This window comes from Phytophthora parasitica, assembly GCF_000247585.1.
Source record: "Phytophthora parasitica INRA-310 unplaced genomic scaffold supercont2.30, whole genome shotgun sequence".
NCBI classification, from domain to species: domain Eukaryota; phylum Oomycota; class Peronosporomycetes; order Peronosporales; family Peronosporaceae; genus Phytophthora; species Phytophthora nicotianae.
In genome coordinates this window covers 326,877-346,048 of record NW_008649016.1, presented here as the reverse complement: position 1 = coordinate 346,048, position 19,172 = coordinate 326,877, and the positions used below count along the sequence as shown (strand labels likewise).

The 19,172-nt window shown below is 53.3% G+C and overlaps 11 protein-coding genes across 11 annotated transcripts; 7 read left to right on the top strand and 4 right to left on the bottom strand.

Moving 5' to 3' along the window:
• The first annotated feature begins 12 nt into the window (after nucleotides 1-12).
• PPTG_12451 (hypothetical protein) lies at nucleotides 13-2,282 on the top strand. Its single transcript, XM_008908484.1, has one exon. The coding sequence runs from the start codon at nucleotides 43-45 to the stop codon at nucleotides 2,221-2,223; it is 2,181 nt and encodes a 726-aa protein (XP_008906732.1). The 5' UTR covers nucleotides 13-42; the 3' UTR covers nucleotides 2,224-2,282.
• A 1,142-nt stretch (nucleotides 2,283-3,424) lies between these two features.
• PPTG_12450 (hypothetical protein) lies at nucleotides 3,425-4,643 on the top strand. The gene has a single exon (XM_008908483.1). The coding sequence runs from the start codon at nucleotides 3,724-3,726 to the stop codon at nucleotides 4,528-4,530; it is 807 nt and encodes a 268-aa protein (XP_008906731.1). The 5' UTR covers nucleotides 3,425-3,723; the 3' UTR covers nucleotides 4,531-4,643.
• Nucleotides 4,644-4,779: 136 nt separating this feature from the next.
• Nucleotides 4,780-6,862, top strand: PPTG_12449 (hypothetical protein). Its single transcript, XM_008908482.1, has one exon. It carries the CDS (start codon nucleotides 5,800-5,802, stop codon nucleotides 6,760-6,762), a length of 963 nt encoding a protein of 320 aa, XP_008906730.1. The 5' UTR covers nucleotides 4,780-5,799; the 3' UTR covers nucleotides 6,763-6,862.
• Nucleotides 6,863-8,946: 2,084 nt separating this feature from the next.
• Nucleotides 8,947-9,069, top strand: PPTG_23106 (hypothetical protein; the record flags this gene model as incomplete). Its single annotated transcript, XM_008908481.1, has 1 exon — nucleotides 8,947-9,069. The coding sequence occupies one exon, from the start codon at nucleotides 8,947-8,949 to the stop codon at nucleotides 9,067-9,069; it is 123 nt and encodes a 40-aa protein (XP_008906729.1).
• A 582-nt stretch (nucleotides 9,070-9,651) lies between these two features.
• PPTG_12448 (hypothetical protein) lies at nucleotides 9,652-10,858 on the top strand. Its single transcript, XM_008908480.1, has one exon. It carries the CDS (start codon nucleotides 9,972-9,974, stop codon nucleotides 10,722-10,724), a length of 753 nt encoding a protein of 250 aa, XP_008906728.1. The 5' UTR covers nucleotides 9,652-9,971; the 3' UTR covers nucleotides 10,725-10,858.
• Nucleotides 10,859-11,584: 726 nt separating this feature from the next.
• On the bottom strand, nucleotides 11,585-11,737 carry PPTG_23105 (hypothetical protein; the record flags this gene model as incomplete). The annotated part of the gene is made up of 1 exon (XM_008908479.1): nucleotides 11,585-11,737. One exon carries the CDS (start codon nucleotides 11,735-11,737, stop codon nucleotides 11,585-11,587), a length of 153 nt encoding a protein of 50 aa, XP_008906727.1.
• Nucleotides 11,738-11,815: 78 nt separating this feature from the next.
• On the bottom strand, nucleotides 11,816-12,147 carry PPTG_23104 (hypothetical protein; the record flags this gene model as incomplete). Its single annotated transcript, XM_008908478.1, has 1 exon — nucleotides 11,816-12,147. One exon carries the CDS (start codon nucleotides 12,145-12,147, stop codon nucleotides 12,013-12,015), a length of 135 nt encoding a protein of 44 aa, XP_008906726.1. The 3' UTR covers nucleotides 11,816-12,012.
• Nucleotides 12,042-13,962, top strand: PPTG_12447 (hypothetical protein). The gene has a single exon (XM_008908477.1). It carries the CDS (start codon nucleotides 13,283-13,285, stop codon nucleotides 13,856-13,858), a length of 576 nt encoding a protein of 191 aa, XP_008906725.1. The 5' UTR covers nucleotides 12,042-13,282; the 3' UTR covers nucleotides 13,859-13,962.
• PPTG_12446 (hypothetical protein) lies at nucleotides 13,872-14,756 on the bottom strand. Its single transcript, XM_008908476.1, has one exon. It carries the CDS (start codon nucleotides 14,550-14,552, stop codon nucleotides 13,995-13,997), a length of 558 nt encoding a protein of 185 aa, XP_008906724.1. The 5' UTR covers nucleotides 14,553-14,756; the 3' UTR covers nucleotides 13,872-13,994.
• A 356-nt stretch (nucleotides 14,757-15,112) lies between these two features.
• PPTG_23103 (hypothetical protein) lies at nucleotides 15,113-15,373 on the top strand (the record flags this gene model as incomplete). Its single annotated transcript, XM_008908475.1, has 1 exon — nucleotides 15,113-15,373. One exon carries the CDS (start codon nucleotides 15,113-15,115, stop codon nucleotides 15,371-15,373), a length of 261 nt encoding a protein of 86 aa, XP_008906723.1.
• Nucleotides 15,374-15,420: 47 nt separating this feature from the next.
• PPTG_12445 (hypothetical protein) lies at nucleotides 15,421-19,012 on the bottom strand (the record flags this gene model as incomplete). Its single annotated transcript, XM_008908474.1, has 5 exons — nucleotides 15,421-16,201; nucleotides 16,459-18,156; nucleotides 18,219-18,543; nucleotides 18,652-18,912; nucleotides 18,997-19,012. The coding sequence occupies 5 exons, from the start codon at nucleotides 19,010-19,012 to the stop codon at nucleotides 15,421-15,423; spliced, it is 3,081 nt and encodes a 1,026-aa protein (XP_008906722.1).
• Between the last annotated feature and the right edge of the window lie 160 nt (nucleotides 19,013-19,172).

Genomic DNA, 19,172 nt, shown 5'->3' with positions numbered 1-19,172 from the left:
CCCAGGCAGATAGTTCCGTCACAGTTAGGTACCCACTCAGCCATGTCACGCGTTGTGACGGTCTTGTCCGTCATGGCGTCCGCTGCCTATGGCGCGTCAACCACCACCAAGTCGTATGAGACCAAATCGGGCGTTCTACCATGGGTGGACGTGGATACGCCCAGTAAGGCGCAGACGCACAAGTCGTCGCGCGGCGAGACGTGGACGCTCATCATGAGCGACGAGTTTAACAAGGAAGGACGCAGCTTCGACGCCGGAGAGGACCACCTTTGGACGGCTATCGACAAGCCGGACGGTGTGAATGCTGCTCTCGAAATCTACTATCCGAATATGACAGGAACGGCCTGTGACGACGACGGCCACTGCTACTTTTACATCGAATCGGACATCCACGAGACTAACCTCACAGTCTGGAACGAGTACATCTCGCCCCCAGGCTTTGAGGACGTGACGTTTTACTACCGGTCTGCTATGGTTCAGGGTTGGAACAAATTCTGTTTCCAAGGCGGTCTGGTCACGGTCCGGGCCCAACTACCCGGCGCCGTGACCAATGCGTCGGGCAACCCGGACATTGAATCCGGATCTACCAGTGTGCGTGCCACTAATATCGACTACTACCCGACGTGGCCCGGTATCTGGCTCATGGGTAACCTCGGCCGCGCCATTTTCACGGGTTCCACGGCCCGTATGTGGCCGTTCTCATACAATGAATGCAACGAGACCATCTTCGACTCGCAGAACCAACGCATCAGTGCCTGTGACGACAACCCGGGCTCCGGTATGAACCCGAACCAGGGTCGTGGAGCACCGGAGATTGATATTCTCGAAGGAGGAGGTACAGCTATCTCCTCGTCGATCCAGGTGGGACCGGGTATGCCCGATGACTTCCGTATCATCGCGGACAACACGTCAGCTTACTGTTTGTACAGCTACGACTGTACCACCGAAGGCGCGAACAACCAGGACGTGCCGACCAAGTATTACTGGAACTTACGTGGCCACAAGTCGTGGTATCAGGGACTCCGTTACGCCGCCAATAACTTGTGCGATGTAGAGAGTGAGGACGTCCAGAGCTTCGCTACTATCAACGCGTCGGTGACTAAGGGCATTACGGAGAACGCGTGCACGATGGATTTGTGTCCGGCGTCGTACGACGTGAACGCGGACTTGGGATTCAAGGACAATGGAACGGTACACTGGGGAGTCAACACGAACGGCACGTGTTTCCCCAAGCAGAACGCTTACACGGGTGCTTATCTGTGCAACGCCGGTAACACTGGGTCGAAATGTACTGAATCTGGAGGCTCCACGAGCTCGGGATCGGAGTTCACGTACCAAATGGACGCTATTTCTTCCAATTGGGAAGTGCACATGGCGGCGTACTTGGACTGGGTTACGTATTCGCTGGAGTGGGTTACGGGCGACTCTGGTTACATTCGTTGGGAGGTGGAAGGACAGGTTATCTTCGAGATCCCAGCTGAATCAGTCACTAATCCGCCTCAGGACACGACACAGATGAACCCGAAGAAGCTCATGGTTGAGGAACCAATGTACTTCATTTTCAACGTTGCGTTGTCGAGTTCGTGGGGCTCTAAACCGCCCAACGCCGGCTCGAGCGGTTGCTACGGCGACGGCACCGATGAAAAGACGAACGCTATCTGCGACGCGTTCCCCATGTTCATGAAGATCGACTACATTCGCGTGTACCAGGACATGTCCGCAGGCTCGTCGATGGCGTACGGATGCGATCCGTCCACCCACCCGACCAAGCAGTGGATTGAGGACCATATCGACGACTACCAGGACGACGACAACCTGGTTGTGACAGTATCGGGTATGGCGTTCTGCAACTCGGACGACGACTGTACTATCTCGACTAGTGGGTCCTCGGCGGTGACGACGGGTACGTGCAACTCGGACGGCCGTTGCGAGTGCTCGTCGGACTCGTGGACCGGGCCGCGATGCACGGAAACGGCTAGCAACGAAGACGGCGACAACCTGTACGGCCCTCCGATCCTCGTCTCTCTTGTGATCGCTGGCGTGGTCTGTGTGGCCACCTTCATTACTGTCCTGTACAAGGTGACGCAAGCCAAGCGCATCGGCGCCCGTATGCGCGATCAAGCACTGAAGATGGAGCACGCCAAGCATGTTCAGACCACTGGCATTGACCCGGTGGACGACGGAAAGATGGCGAAAGACCCTCACAGCAACAACTCTGTATAGATGCTAAGCAAAAAAAGTTTTTTCTTAATTGTCGAACGATAAGTTGGATTTGCCTGCCGTGTAGCAACCCTTGAAGATGCGTTTCCGGTGGGACGTGAGCCGGAGCGCGAAGAATTGGAGAGATGGGAGCAGAGCAGAGCATCGTCTTCACGGCATCCTGTGCAGAGAAGATAATCTCTTTCTCTCTCGGTTCGATGCACGACTGTAGGCACTGGCAATGCACAGCCGCTTCGAGGTGATCAATCGCCTTGACATTTTCATGTTGGAACTGCGAAGTACTTAAGTGTACATGCGACTGGCAATTTGGCACGTTGCAGAGACTTGACCTCGCCATTAGATTTGCTTACAAAACCGAACGCGATCTTCTGCAGTTTTTTTTTTCGCGTACATGTACTGCAAACTTCGCGTTGGAGTTCCCTGCTTGGTAAAAGTGCATCTCTCTAACTACCCCAACTGCATCCTACCGCACGTACGTACCTGTATTAATGTACGTACAACCTGTGCGAAGTTTACGAGCCCGTGTTACAATTTTCTACGTGTGGATGAAGCACCACGACGTCCGCGTTTCTTGGTGGACTGCGGGGTTTGTGTCGGCAATGCGCTACAGTTCGCCAGATCGACGTCCGACATTGATTTCAACAGCTAAGAAGTGGGAGTTCAAGCGGGTCCGATACTCGTAACCACAAAAACTCCAAGTGGATCTCGCGCTTCAGACTATCTATACCCCGGTCAACACCCGATGCGTCTTGGAGACGCCAGGTCTGTGCTCCATTTCGTGCATGTAGCCAACTCAGACCGCTCGACGTCGTGACTTCTACATCTACGTGTAAATGACGAGCCTAGCGAAAATGCACAAATTATGACAAAGTGCGATCTGCGATGTGCATGTCCTGGACGACTTGGTACGCTGCGGTAGCCTCCGCCAACCGTTTGGAAATGCTCGGCAATGCGTTCCACCCCACGTTGCCTCGAAACCAAGACCAGATAAAATAACCGAATGTCTTCCTCAAAGCTCCAGCTCTATTGACACCAGCGTCCGCGCGAAACGAGCCCCGAGAGTCATCAATTGTTCGTGTTGAAGCAGTGGACGGGGCGTGGAGGGTGATAGCGATGACAATACAGTTGTTTGCTTAGCTGCTTCGCGCAGCTACTCGAAAACGAAAAAGAGCCAAGCCTCCCGCTATGAGTTCTAGCCTGACGTGCAAAATCAATCGAGTTTAGCAATGGTATCACAGCAAGGAGGTCCACGCCGTCGCGCTGCAGGTGCATGTTGCCCCACCGGTAAGTGAGACCGCCATGAAATCAACTTCTGCAGGACAGCAGCAAACCTGGTTTCTCGCTGAAGCCGCTTCCCCATCCTGAGTTTGGTGCCGTGAGGAGATCCACCCTCCGTTCTCTGCACGAGCTGCATTTTGCACTTTGATTCGCCACTGCCCTGTCCGCCAGCTCGCCTACAATTCAAATTGCCAGGCATCCACGAAGTTAAACGGGAGCGCAACGATGCAAGCCATGCTCAACCACCAGGAGCACCAACCCAATCTCCTGCCGAGCCGGCCGGCGAAGCCGACCGAGTCACGGCGTGCTCCGCCGTCGCAGGATCGGCCGTTCGCTTGTCCGATCCCGACCTGCGGCGGCCGGTTCCACCGCAAATTCACGCTACACGAACACATGAAGACACACACGGGCGAGCAGCCCCACCACTGTCCCGTTGAGGGCTGTGGCAAGCGGTTCAGCACCTCGGGCAACCTCGCACGGCACAGGAAGCTGCACTCCGTTCAGAAGCTCAATTGCCCGACGCCGCACTGCTCCAGGGAATTCACGAGCCGCGAAAAGCTCATGAGACACATCAAGGTCCACCTCGCGGGCACGCCGCACACCTGCAATACCGAAGGCTGTGGCAAGACCTTCAGCACGGCTGGAAACCTGACCCGGCACCGACGAACGCGGCACAACGCTCCTCCAGCCAACCGTACTGCTGGACTGGAGCTTCCGCGTCAGCCGCCCATGTTAAAGAGCTTTCCTTTCCCTGAACAGCAACAGCGTCAGTTTCCCATGGAAGGGTTTCCCAACCGGATGGTGCAGTACCCGGTCGTCCCTGGTGCCATGCTCGTGAAGGCCCCGGTGTGGTCCGCCGTACCACCCCAAGAAGCGGTAGCACCGAGACCTTCATACAACCGCATCTCCGATCAAGATGTGCGGGACCTGCTGGATTGCCTGTTTGTCGAGAATCCTGCAGGGACGCTTGTCAATAATGTGGGCGGCATCATCCGCAGCGAGCCATTCCTCCGCGGGGCTTACCACCAGTGAGCGTAGTTGTGTCGATGAAGTTATTAAGGCCGAACGGATGACTGGCCTCCTTCTTAATGTATCACTTTGGTTGATATTCCCCGTTCCTTTTTACCATTAATCGAACACGCACCCAACCACCTCGATGCATCAGCACTCTCACTTTAGCGGCACCGCCACTGTCATCGCACACGGCCTTGGGTACCGTACAGCAGCCGTCTCCATACCGTAATAGGTAAGCAGTCAAGTGAACTTCGTTTGTCAAGAGGTCACGTCATGGAATCGAATAATTTCCTGTGGTATCCTGGACTCGGAAACGGTTCGATGCTCTAGATTTGGTTTTGACAACTGAAGAACGGACTCTGCCGGCAGCAAAGCGCGTTGCCCCGGTCCGTTGCAGAGCGTCCTGGCACCGCAGTGACCGCGAATGAATGATTCTGGTGTTGTCAAGAACACCCGTTGTGATCAAGAGCATAGAGGAATTGCTCGCCGTCGCGATGGTGAACAATTGACACACGGTATCAGGTCAACTCAAGGTTAAAGCGATCTCAACACGAATGCCATCTTTTGGTCGGAAGCACTCAAGGCCGCACGAAGACCACCACGCTGGCAACCTGGCCGTGCCAACAACACGAGCAACCATATTCCAGCAAAGAAGCCTGCGCCCGGGCTTGTCCGACGGCGGGACGGACGGTGCCAACCCGTCAGCCAACTTGCAGTCTTCGCTGTAGCCTGCAAATCTCCAAGATAAAAGTACCCGGTCGCCTATCCACGGTTCCCGGCTGTCTCCTGCAGGCATGGGAAAAACAACTTGGCAGCGTCACGCATCGCATAAGTGCCAGTGTCCAGCGGCAGTGTCTGTGTCGGATGGCTGCACTCGAGCGTGGCAGATTTGCATGGCGTCCGTCCATCCGCGCTCGAAAACCTGAGCTCTGGACACTGGCAGCAGCAGACTGTGCAGCAATGACAAACAGCCAGCAAAGCCATAATCATGCAAGCATATGATGTGTCCTATCCAATGCGAATTCAGCGCCCCTATTCACGGCCAGGAATGGTCTGGACGAGTCCGTTGATGGCCCCGCAAACAAACCAAACCAGACCGACGCAGAGGCGCGGCGGACAGCCCCAGCAAACCAGCCAAAGCGACAACAGCTATCCCAGCCTCCGTTGTATTCTCGAACGTACCAGCTTGAGGCGAGGAGAGCCACTGTTCAATCAGCGCGAACGGTGTTACGTGTCCGCTTCCTCCCCAGCCCCACCACTACCACTTCGAGCCGAGAGACAATAAAAATGCAAGCCATGCTAAGTGACAACTCGCGGGACCCCCCGTTCTACCTGCAGCGCAGCACTGTCATCCAGCACCAACAGCAAGATCCGAACACGCATGCCAATCTCCCGAGTGGTGCAATTGCCAATCTCGCCCCTGGTGCCAACGTCAACGTCAATGCCAATGCGAATGCAAGTGCCGCGCCGCCCCGCCGAACGGGCACGTCTCGCCGTGCGGCTCCGTCGGAGGACCGACCGTTTGCCTGTCCGGTTCCTGGCTGTGGCGGACGTTTCCACCGCAAGTTCACACTTCATGAACACCTGAAGACGCACACTGGTGAACAGCCACACCAGTGCCCCGTGGCGGAATGTGGCAAGCGCTTCAGTACGTCAGGCAACCTGGCCCGCCACCGTAAGCTCCACGCGATGCGTAAGATCAGTTGCCCCGCTGCGCATTGTACACGTGTCTTCACGAGCCGCGAGAAGCTCGTGCCTCATCTGAAAGTCCACCTCGCACGCACTCCACACACGTGCGACTTTGCTGGTTGCGGGAAGACGTTCAGCACCGCCGGTAACCTGACCCGACACCGGCGCACGCAGCACCGTGCCGGCCCTTCGACCCGTCAGGAAGCTCTTCCCGTTCCGTCCGGACCAATTCCAACGCTACCCCGTCCAAGGTTTGAGTTCCCTGGCAGAGCCCCGCCTCCGACCGGTTCGCTACCTATGCGTGGTCTGCTTTGGCCGCCACAGCCGCCCGTCGAACAGCAGCACCCTCCCCAACAACGCATTCTGGAGTCGGACGTGCAGGATCTGTTCGACTGCTTGTTCGTCGAGAACGCCCAGGCCGCTGCAGCGGCGCAGGCTAACGGTCACCACAATGTTGCCATTATCAGGGACAGATTGCCGAAACTGGAGCCCCCACGCGAGAACAGGGCCCCTCAGCAACAATCCCAGGCGCCGTACCTTACGGCTACGTACGAATTTTAGGCTTTGTAGAGAGTAAACTGCATGGAGGGGGTTGTCATGCAACCATTATTCGTAAACTATCAATCCAAACGGCTAGAAGTGCCGAGGTTTTCATGATCCATTTCTGTCATCTCGTGTTCAATTCCTCAGCAGCAAAGCGTGCACGCTACGCTAGCTTTGCAAGGTGAACACGCAGTTTATAACTTCATTTTCTTCTTCGCATGCTGTTACAGTAAAATGGCCGTCACGACCTCCGCAAAAGCTTTGCTCGATGCAAATGTACCTTGTACACTTCAAGTCGCGTACACACGAGACCAAGTACCTTTAGCTGCTACCGTGCGAGCTCGATAACTCTGCACGCGCTTTAGGTAAGCCGAGGACAGACAGGAAGCTTTCGTGTCAGTCTCGAGGAAGATACATTGCAAATCAAGCTAACAAAAGCAAGCGTTGAACGTGAAGTTGACATTCACGCAGGGCAGGAACGGGAACCTCCCCGAAAAACAATCGCCGAACATCCATTTCGCGGAGAAGGATCATGCATGTTGAAGGTTGGATCCTTTCACCTTCGTCGAGGTGTAATCCAGCTATCGCTCGGTTGTAGCAAATCACTCTTGCAAGTAAAAAAAACTCACACACGCCTATCCGAGTCAAAGGCCAAAAGGATCAAGTCCATGCAACGTGGCGGCAATAATGGCACACAGCCGGCGATTTGATCTGTCGCTTCGATCAGACGGCAGCGCTATGGGACGTAATCGCGGGGCAGTTAACTTTACATGTTCATGGTACCGAAATTTTCGCGGCTATCAGCGTTGCAGCGATTTGCTAGGGGATCCTTCGGCAGCGCGTGCTAGCCAAGAAAGTGCCCCCTCCCCCTCTGCTAAGCAGCAATAGGGTAGCGTCCCATGTGGTGTTCCACTGCAACACCTTTAGCTTCGGCCGAAGAGGACACTCAATTGAAAAATACTGTAGTACATGGTGTATTCCAGCTGTGTCTGGCCTAAAAAAGGTTAGAGAGCACCACCTTTGTGGACCTGGCGTCGCTCGATCACGCTGCACGATGATCAGCAGGAACGGCGGGTAACGTTCAAGGCAGCATGGATGCCATTACTGTAGCTATACGCTGCGACCTGCGCGTTTGTAGTACACGCGTTTGTTGACCGAGTGTCGACAGGTGTCGGTGTCGACATGGAAGATATCCAAACAAACGTTCGGAATGGAGTGTCGCGACTTCGACTTGTCGAGCGTAGCGGATACTTTTGATACATAGGTACCTAGAATCCATGGGGCGCCCCTGCCAAGTCCTCATGGTCACAAGTTGCTTACTTCTTTGCATGTACTCGAGAAACAGATGCCTTTTGCGCTGCACGTTTGCGACGGGGGTGTGCTTCACGCTTGTAATCAGGACAACCTGGTGGGACACTGCATGCTGCTTTGGTTTCGCCTCCCTTCGAATGGAAGGGCGCTCCAGTCGCCGGTCCAACTGAAGACTCGCCGATTGATTCTGGAAGCAATGTCGTCTGCACGTGCGGATGTAGTGCACGCCGAGACGCCCAGCCTGGGACGCGTCGCCGTTGCGGGCGAGTATGGTAGAGTATCGCTCGTCCGTTGCAGTTTACTCCACTATAGAAGAAAGCACTGAAAATATTCAGACACAGTATCCGCTGGGTGAGTCAAGCGGAATGGCCATGCAGCTAACGCGGCGCATCTCACACCAGCGAGGACAAATACCAAAGGGCCAACCGGCTTTCACAGACGAAGCTGGTCGGTCCTCAGACAGAAGCATCAACTTTACAGGCTTGAACTGCTGACAGTAGCATCAACTTCTCTATTCGGACCGAACTCCGGTTGGCAGCGCCCCGCACATGGATACAGGCTCGCTGTATATCGAGCTTTAGGTCCCACTTCCATTCACCCTCGCATTTCGGCTGGAAGTCATCGTTCCAGCTGCTGCAGAGGTTGGAATTGGTAGTGCTCTCACGCCATGCACAGTATCATAGTATGTACCTGTAGTCGAGCAGCGCAAACATAGTTTTAAAGGCGTCGCAATTCTGTAACGAGTTACGTATTTACAGCCGCGTTGCTTCAAATTTGTACAATGCTTGTACATATTAGATACACATGCGGCTCGAAGCGAATGAAAAGGCTGCTGCATGTTGCTAGGTGTCCAAAATTTGCGGTGATTTCAGGAGGTTTCAGGTGTACGCAATGCCCGTAAGCGACGTTGAAGACACCACGATATTTTTCCAGGGACGACGCGGCATGAGGGCGTTTGGAAAGACGCGTGAGTTCGTCGCGACGCTCGAGGAGCGTCATCTGTTCAACGTGTAGCCACCTTCGTGCATAGTGCACTTTGAACCGACCAAGGTTGTACATGTACATGTATCGCGTCATTAGATCGGCGTAGGTAATGACACCCAATGCGTGTGACAGCGCTGCTTTCGGGGCTGGATGTATGTGTATATCCGTGGATGGCTACTTACTGTACACGTTCGGAGACCATGGTGGCAAGCAGGCTCTCTTCCTGGGAGGTCTCCCACCTTTCAGTGGTTATACAGTTTGGTCTACAAGCGTGCAATTTGTAGCAGTGTATCCGACCACTTCCATGGTGCTCGACAAGTGCACTTTTACCATATTTACCATAGAGAAGCGCTGATCTTCCAATCAGCAAGTCAACGAGCCACGGTTTCCACTAGGATGGTGTTGACCCTGTCTTCCCTTTTGCTACAGGCCGCCCCACATGGCTTTCGCGAACGGAGGGGGACGTGCTCCTCCGCTGCTCTACACTAGCCTTGGCTCTTCCCCGGGTTGGTTTCTCGGTGGACTTTGGGAGATTCAAGCGCTTCGCCATCATTTCACCCGTTGAACACCTTGAACATTTTTATCCTCGCTGCGACTTGGTCGACAACGCCACGAACTTGGCTGTCTCTGCACGGCGACCCGCTTACAGCCTGGAATCCCGCCTAGACCATTCAAGCTGTGGCGTGGCGCAGGGACTGGCCAACCTGCTGCTGGCAGCAAGTCACAGCGGACCAACAGCAACAGCGCAGTAACGGGCCTGTCAATGGACCGGCCAGCGGGGAGGGCAGGGCAAGCCTCCTGGAGGATACGGAGCCAAAAGCTGCGCCTCTGGTGAGCTCACTTTCAAACTTGCCTTCCACCTCACAGCGACCAAAGCGTCCGTGACCGTCTGCACTAGCAAAAGCAGTTGAACAACTTCCACATTCATTAACATGGACCACATCAAGACAACGGTTGCTGCCCCTACCGCCACTGCCGCCCCCGCGGCTGCACCGGCCCCCACGCAGGAGCGTGAGCGTCCGTTCCAGTGCCCGGTGCCTTCGTGCAATGGCCGCTTCCAGCGTAAGTTCACCCTGCGTGAGCACATGAAGACCCACACGGGCGAGAAGCCGTACCAGTGCGCGATCCGTTCGTGCGCCAAGCGCTTCAGCACCTCAGGCAACCTGGCGCGCCACCGCCGCCTTCATCTGCTCAAGAAGCTCGAGTGCCCGGTGGAGGGATGCACGCGCATCTTCACCAAGTCGGAGAAGCTCGCTCGTCACCTGCAGAACCACCTCGGCAGCGTTGCGCACATCTGCGTCGTTGAAGGCTGCGGCAAGACGTTCAGCACGGCCGGCAACCTTACGCGCCACCTGCGCACGCAGCACCCGCCTGGAGCTGTGGCCGCCGCTCGCGCTGCCGCACCGCCTCAGCTCCGCGCCCCGCTTGCCCGTCCGAGCCCGCTTTCCGTCGCCGAATACGCCCCGTGGTCGATGAGCACTGCCTCCACCGCCACCACCACCGTAAGCCCCGCCGAGCAGAGCATCAGTGTTCCCCAGGCTGCCAACGTATCGGACCACGAAATTCTGGACGTCCTCCAGTGCCTCTTTGTTGACGAGAACCCCGGTGCATCTGTCGCGCCCGTTGACCAGTCCCAGGACCAGTACCGCCTTCAGAGCGACCAGCCCGTGCTGCTGTACCTCTAAGCACATGCAGTCGAGCTATTATCTCGACTGGACTTGTTATCGTGAGTGATAGATACATTAGTTTATGAACAAGAGTGGAGCGTTGTATATATATTCCTCTTAAACTCAACTCGATACACTTGCTTCTCTTCAATCGATCGTTGTTCCTCACCACCCTTACAGCTACATGTACGGTATTTCCTAACCACTCGTTACTCGGTGTTCGTTCTTTCGGTTGACATGGGGTGCTCTCCATGCAGGACTCATCACAAGGCTAAGGTGGTCGAGAGTTTTTCACGTCATCGCCATCCGGCGCTAAGCATGCAACAGGTTTCCGAAGGCGGCTCCGTATGCTACATGGACTACAAGAATACTCAGACTGCAACCAATGTCTCTACAGTACCCGTGGGACTTGAGTGGTTCAACTCTGATTGTTCAGCGCCGTATGTCCCCCGCCGTAGCCACCCCTGCGTGTCTGCTAAAGGTGGCTTCATCTGGTCCAACTGTGCCGCACTCGAACACTTTTACACCAGCGCGTGGAGGTTGCTGATGAGCTCCATGTCATCACCTTCTCGGGCATTTACAGTGTGCGTTTGTATTCATTCCAGCGAGGAAGGCGCGAGAGGAACATCTGGGCCACCTGCAGTGAAGAATCTTTGCGCCGTGCTCTGTATGTTTGCATTGCATAAAAAACTGCAAGCGATGGATAGGCTGCATCGTTGATACTGATGACAAACAGGAGCGTGTCGGCCGCCATTGTCCGTGGCCCACCCTTGAATGATGCATGTCGACGTCCAAGTAAGTTCATGTCGGTGTACGCGTATCCGTGTCTGCGTGGCGGTTAGTTAGCCACAGTAGACACGGAAAACTGAAGGCGCGTGTTAGTGTTCGAATGCGCGAATTGCATTCGCGTTCGATTGCAAGCGTGTCTCCAACCGCCCGTCTGCGATTTGCCTCTTGTGCCAGGGGCGCCATGCTCCCGAAGGCTGACCAAGCTTGTCGAGAACGCAGCACGGCCAGTCGTTGAGCGGCATCAACGCCTGCAACAATCGAGAGTCAGTCGCAGAACTGCGAGGAAGGCAGCACCATCAAGCGACACTCCCTCCGCGTTGCGTTGAAGTGCCGTCCGAAACTTCGACTCGAAGGTACCTGTTGCGAGCTTTTGTCGAGTCCGGCGGCATGGCTCATCGACCACGTTGAAGTTGTCGGACAACTGGACGACGGACAGTGAAAGTGCACGTCACGACACTTGCCTCATTCACGCGGGCACTCTTATTCCAGGAGGAGCTACCGACCCAAGCAGAAAAACTCAAGTCGGCCAGCCGTTCGAAGTTTGCGGCGATGGCGTATACCGAATCTTCGCTCGTTCGTCCCTCATGCTACTGCGACCGAAGTGGTCAACTTGACCGTCATCGCGCCACTGCTGTTGCCAGCGCTTGGTCATGGTTATTGGTAAGCCCTGGATTCTCCGACAACTGGTAACCACTCGGCGACATTCGCGATCGCGGGCACCGGCCGGCGCAACAAACTGCCCGGTCGCTATAGCTTGACGTGCGATTGCGTTGCAAAATCGCGAAGAGCGTTCGTGAACATGGTGAAGGCGAGGAGGTGGGCTTCATTGTGGAGTAAGTCTTGCTGCAGGAGACAGTGCACATTTTGCTACGTTCGCCGGACACGGAGTTTCGCTTCCCAAGATCGTCTTGGCAAAGTGCGAACACGGCGTTCTCTCATGATAGAGTTTGGGATCGGAGGTGAAGGAGGGAAGACTGCTGTGTTGGCACACGAGAAACTCGAGCTGTGGCTGGCAACTCGCTCAGGTCCGGAGGTGTTGTGAAGTCACACCCGAGGAACCAAAGATATCCCTATCACGGCTCAATCCGCAGTGGCTCAAATTTTCAGCTGAGCTCAAGCTTAGCCGCCTTCCGTATCCGTGCGACAACGTACAGTGTACTGTATACCGCAATGCTTTACGCTTTGTCGGTGCTGAAGCGTGTTACACCTGACAGCAGTACCGATGGGATTGAGTTCATGTGGCCTTCCACTTCGACATGCAGACGCTGCCATCCACAAATTTTACTTGAGTGTCTCGCGCGAATACCAGAGGAATCACTTATTTAATCGCCTCCTGCATCATGGCTCGAACAATCTGATAAACATGAGCTGATATCTCAAGCTGCGTAACGCGCACGGTATCTGGTTTACGCGAAGCCATAACATACAAGTACACATTGCCGCCGACTGAAAAGGTTTATCACATGCATTGTACTAGACTTGGACGTAATGAAGGGCCTGCCTTAGTGGAATCAGTTTTCCATGCCACTGGACTCCAGTCCAGTTCTGGAGACTACGGAAGAGTTCGCGTTGCCCATTCAACAAGGCTATCCGCGTTCACAGAGTTTCTACCCAGATGGATGCGTTGCAGCAAGTGAGTGGTGGTAAGCTCGAGTGATAATCAACAATTGCTTCCGTCAGTTAGAGAACATGGGTACAGCAAGTGCAGTACCACAATCATGCGCATTAATTAATCAGGGCACACTTTCGCTTTCGCCGCATCCGCCTCAAGTCGCTCCTCCCTAACAATGGCCAAGTTCTCTTTTACGCTGCTCGTCGCGTCGGCTGCCGTCGCCTCGGCCCACGAGGGACACGAGCACTCATCGGGTGCGACCCACGAGGGTCACGAACATTCGTCGTCTTCGGGCTCTGCCACTGCAGGCACCGTCGGTTCCGAGTGCTCGGCCGACGTCAGCGAGGCCTTCATCGCCACTATCGACAACAGCACCTACTTCGACACGTGCGTGGAGGGCACGACCTTCAGCATCTCTTCGGTGTTCGACGTGCTCAACTTTACGGACTCGGAATTCCTGACGTTCTGCAACTCGTCCACGTGCCTTGAGCCCGTTCATGAACTCATGGGATCGGTCGACTGCCTCATCACGTACCAGGGCACGCAGCGTGACCTGGCGGACGAGGTCTCGAAGCTCCACGACCAGTGCCACGAGGTCCTCGACGCGGCGAACTTGGATATGGACATGGACGGACACGCCCAAAGCTCGGGCTCGACGGCCTCCGCTTCTGGCAGCTCCGACGCGTCGTCTGTGACGATGACGGTGGGCTCGGTGGTCTCTGCTGCCATCCTTGCCGCCTTCCTGGCTTAAGAGTATTTCCCTATTCCGCTGTATCACGACTGCCACATCTTCAGGCGTAGCTGGCAGACAAAAAACATTTTATCAATCTACACGTTACTAGAACAGTGCTGGCATTAAGCTCGAGTTTATCTGTGAACTATCGTTCCTAAAGCATAGCGGCGACAACGGTGCAGCCAGCAATTGCACCCGCGATGAAAGCGCTGCTGACGGTGGACGCTGGACTGGAACCCGTGCTGGAGCTGGTGGTGCCGTCCATGTCCATACCGCTCATACTCATAGTCATACTCATGGACATGTCATCGCTGTCGGTGGTGTCGTCGTCGTCATCGTCCGTGCCTAGAACCTTGTGGCACTCCTCGTGCAGTGCCGAGACCTCTTCGGACAGATTGCGTTCCGTGCCCTCGTACAGGATGAGGCAGTCGGACGGGATCGAGTGAAGCATCTCATGGACAGGCTCAAGACACGTCGATGAGTTGCAGAACAGTAGGAACTCGGAGTCCGTGAAGTTGAGCACATCGAAGAGCGTGGAGATGTTGAAGGTCACGCCTTCGTCCTCCACCGCGCACGTGTCGTAGTATGTGCTGTTGTCGATAGTTGCGATGATTGTCTCACTCACGCTGGACGAACACTCGTCGGCGGCCGAAACAATCGACGCGAGTAGAAGCGTCGAAGCGGCGAAAGCGAAGCGGGACAGCGGAGCCATTGTGGAGGTGTCAGGATACAGTCGAACGGAGTGGGGGCGACGACGCGAATTCGGAAGTGACCTGAGTGGGGCGGTGTTGAGCAAAGTCGAAAGAGATAGATCAAGGGCAACTCAAGTGGCCGTGCTCAGGGCGGCATGCCCAACCAGTGGACTCAAGGTCAAGCAAGTGGCTTCACTTCCCGTTCGGGTTGCCCTTCAAAATGCTTGTTGAATGAATAGTCCCGTTCGTCATTTTTCTGCATTGGTGCAGACACAAATCGCAATAAGGACCAAAATGTAGATTATTTCTGAATGGATACCGCACGTCTTGAATGGCGTTACCGCAACTTTACTTACAACGCCTTGACACGATTTGTGGCAACCTTAGACCCAAAAACAACCATAACACGCCGAACACTCGGTAATATATTTTAAATTACCCAACGCCACGTGTCCTCCATCATCGAATTTCTCTAAATATAGGGATTCTTTACTTATGTAAGCCACATGTATTATGTGAAGAACACAAATATTTTCACACTTGCTGTTTTTCTTGATTTACTCTCAATTTCGACATCGATATGGACACGAGAACTTTGGCACGTGAGTTGACGCGCGCGAGACTCGAGGAGCTGGAGAAGATGCGGAAGGTGCTCGATAATATACAGCACAGTTTGGACGAAATAATGGCAGCTCAAATGGCATTTCAGGGCCGTATTGATGAGGAGGAAGCACGCATTTACCAGCTAATGGCGGATTTATTCGAAGGGGGGACAGTTCAGGATGGTACTTTTTCGTTTGGAGTGCTACTGGAGATGGCAATTCACAATCTGAACGCATAATACAGTGACTACTATCTGTATTAAAAGATAAATTCAGGTGATACTACTTACCCGAGTTCTTTTTGTAGCTTTTGTAGAGTTTCAGTCGTAGTTGCAGCGTCAGTGTCGGAGATAGGTATCTCCTTGGACATATGCAGGATTGTCCACAGAATGCGAAGGCGCATTACTTTGACATCGTTCTTGGAGACGTCGTAGGTCTGTTCTGTAATGTTACCGGTAACGTAGTTGTAGCACTGCGCTACAACTAACACACCACAACTAGACCCATCAGGCTGCCGCGGCGATAATACCCACTCAACGTTTTCAATCACAATCTCCGAATTCGGCTTCGAAACGGTGAGCCACCTGTCGAGGTATCCGCGAAGGCCTTCTTTTCCTTCGGTTGCAGAGTCATGATCGTCTTTAGGTATGCCCTCCCATACCTTCTCCATGCTCTTGTGGTAACATTCACTAATTAGAGGCTCGTACATGTGTACATGTACTCGTACACTCGTATTAGTCGTTTGCAAGTGGATAATAACAACACCCCAATGGTTGTCGTCCAGGTGCACTGCGTGGAGGACAAAGTTGACTTGTCCAATAGGTATTTTAGGTGTAGATGGCCACCCAAAATCCCACATCAGCGACGAGATCACGTAGCAACCGCCTACAGCACCTCCAATTGCTCGCAGGCAGAAGTCTATATGAGTGTCGTTCAGCCATCCCCGACATAGGCCACCCAGGATATTTTCGAAAGTGGTCGATCCAGTTCCAGTTAGCGTCCGAATTTCCGTAAGCAATCGACTTGACGCAAACTTTCCAATCACTTCGTTGGCCAGATCTTGATGTCTATTGCAGATAGCAACGATTGACAAGCCTTGCGTCTTTGTCTCTTTTGATAACAGGCTCACTTCCGAGGGGATTTTTTTTTCCAATCTTGCTCCAACCATTTTCGGTCTTCGACCCACACTTGGCACTTTGCTTTGATGGCGTGGAATGTAGTTAAAGCTCCGACGAACCGACTAGAAATATATAGCAACCATGCGTTAGCGCAACCTTTTTATAGCAACCATAATAAGGCAACCTTAGCGGTACAACAACCTTACCTGCTAAACTCCCAGAGTTTTGGATCGATAGTAGCGACAATATCGAGCCTGACCCCATGTTTCTTCACGGTATCGGTCAGTGGATCAGGCGCGTTCTGGTCTTTCCATGCTGTCGTGACTGCTGCTTGGAGAGACCGACTGAGATCTACTGGAAGTGCGAACGCGTGCATATAATCCGTTGGCCGCTTGGCTTCCCACCGACACTCAATGGTACGTGCTCTCAGGTATGGGTCTTCAAGCTGGACTGGGTACTTGGCTAGCGTCTCCATGACGAATTTCAAATTTGGCGTGTTCCTTGCCCAGCGAACGAAATGATCTAGTGTCACTGTCAATCCACTCGGATACTTGTGAACAGCTAAACGGGGTTGTCCAGAAGTTAAAGTAGTTTGTCGAAGCTGTTTCGTCGTCACCCTGGAATTGCCGCGGCGTTTTGGTTGCGGGAGGTTTATGATATCCACTGCGCGGCTTGGTGGTTTAGGTGTATGTGATATAGCTTCACCAGGCTCCGAAGTTGAAATTTTCTCGTCGAGCTCAGATGTACCTCCGCTATCGGTGCAACCATCCGTGACGGGCATGTAGTCTTCCAGCTCCTCCATTAATTTCACTGTATCCATGGCGTCTAGTGGATCAAGAGAGGAGAGACCGTCTTGATCGCCGTCGTCTGTGTTGTGATCTCTTCTTCCGCAGTTTGATTCAGCGTGGTTGAGTCCAATCTGTACCGCGTCCTTCCAAGCGGAGAGCTCTTGATAAAAGGCAGCGCTGGATAGACAGGATAGGTGCTCCAGAAGAGGTTCTAGCATTGCTTTTGCGTATGAATACTTTTCCGAAGAGGATGGAACCACCTGGTTGGCACGCTCCTTCCTGTAAAGTCGAACGTAAGCAACCTCTTTGGGCGTCTTAGCATCAGCTCTAGGAGCCCCAGAATTTCCACTTCTTTCAGCAACCTTATCCTGTTCCGGCAACTTTACCTTGGACGACCTTAATTTCGACATCTGCACGATGGGTTTTAGTAAGTCAGCTGCCGCCGTAAGATCGCCTTTCACATCCAGAGCTACCGACAAACTCCACCGGGCATCGATCGAAACGACTGGTAAAACCTTGAACCCTAGTCCACATTCTGCCAATTGCATAATGTGGCGACACGGTAGATGATGACTCGTGAAGAATAGGCAGGTACAAGTCCATTCTCTAGCGTCGCACACAAATTGCTCATTCCCACTGTCAATTTTCCAGAAAGAAATACTTCCTGGTACCCTTTTGGTTGTAGCACCAGCCATCAGGTTGACGAAGCGCTCCCACTCTTTCTTCACCGTCGCAAATGTATCAGCAGACAGCCTAGTCGCCACTGATCGCAAGAACTTCGGCACCGTCTTGGGTATGCGTGAAGATGAGTGTTGAAGCCCAATCGTGAAAGCAATCTTCTGCGTAATAGTCATTTGATGCTGGAGCAGTCCAGCAATTGTCTTGTCGATTCTTGTTTTGTGTCCCAACAGCATTTTGACTTGGTTCCAGTTTGACTCAATTCTATTCGTTGTAGTGTTGCCAGCAGTAAAAACTTTCCCTCTAGCAAAGTTGGCCCACATGTCACGACAGGAATCCCAGTTTTTATCGAAATAGGCAAAAAATGCCTCGCGCTTTTCGTCCTTGCAATACTGACGCAGTGCATCGTAGTGGAAGTTGTATCTAGCACAAGAGTTGCTGAAACCAAAGGAACGCAGTGGTTAGACTCCGGATACACCTACAAGAGCAACCTTACAAACCTGTAAAGGAGTTTTGACATCCGCACCAGTAGTTCCTCACATTGCGAAACTCTTAGTCGATACACTGGTCGCTTCATCACCTTCTTCCAATAGGTGATAGCGTGGAACTGACACAGCAGAATCTTGGCTCCTGGAAAAGCAACCTTTAACACGCCCCACTCCACGAAATCCTTGTCAATTACCACGGATTGAACTTGATTCCACCCTGGGTTTTTGTCCTTGAAATACTCCAAAACTTTGGTAATCGTCAAGGCCTGTTCGTTGAGACAAATGAAATCGACAACCGGGAATCCTCGACCTGTAGCTGTGGTGACGACCAAACTCCCTAAGAGAAAAAAAATGAGTTAATCGTACAGCAACTTTGAAAAAGTTAAGGTTGTTATATGATCTGTATATGACAACGAAAAGTTGCAATAATTGTTGTTGTACGCACCCAGATGATAACCCAGATTATTTGTTCCGTGGGTAAAGTCCATCGCTAAAGTCTCGCCCCAACGCTCGAACATGAGCTTCTGCACCTTTGTCTGTAAAATAATACCTGTTGTCATACCGATTTGGTCTTGCATCACGAGGACGTCGCTGTCATCCAACTGACGCAGCGCATGCAACATGTCCTTCAGTCGGACTTCAGCAGAATCACCTCCCATTATGTTGCGGATGAGGTTTCGGGTCTGCTGTGGAGTAATCTTACAGCCTATTGTTGAAAATCGAAGAAAAAAGAGGAAGCAAAGTTAAAAATACGTTAATAAATAACAACCACAAAACAAATCTGGCTTACATACCAATCCGATCATTCAAGAAGTTGGAGATGTGCTTCGAAGAAACACGTGCATCCGCCAGCGTTTTCACATCCTCACGGTCGTGCTCGTCTAACGGTAATGTCTTCGTCGTCAGATATGACGATGCTTCAGACGCTGTTGTCGGGTGGGAATGGGTGTGGTTCTAGACAGAGCA

Excerpts from the sequence above, each read along its gene's own strand:
- PPTG_12451 (XM_008908484.1), top strand. The coding sequence starts at position 43 with ATGTCACGCGTTGTGACGGTCTTGTCCGTCATGGCGTCCGCTGCCTAT.
- PPTG_12450 (XM_008908483.1), top strand. The coding sequence starts at position 3,724 with ATGCAAGCCATGCTCAACCACCAGGAGCACCAACCCAATCTCCTGCCG.
- PPTG_12449 (XM_008908482.1), top strand. The coding sequence starts at position 5,800 with ATGCAAGCCATGCTAAGTGACAACTCGCGGGACCCCCCGTTCTACCTG.
- PPTG_12448 (XM_008908480.1), top strand. The coding sequence starts at position 9,972 with ATGGACCACATCAAGACAACGGTTGCTGCCCCTACCGCCACTGCCGCC.
- PPTG_12447 (XM_008908477.1), top strand. The coding sequence starts at position 13,283 with ATGGCCAAGTTCTCTTTTACGCTGCTCGTCGCGTCGGCTGCCGTCGCC.
- PPTG_12446 (XM_008908476.1), bottom strand. The coding sequence starts at position 14,552 with ATGGCTCCGCTGTCCCGCTTCGCTTTCGCCGCTTCGACGCTTCTACTC.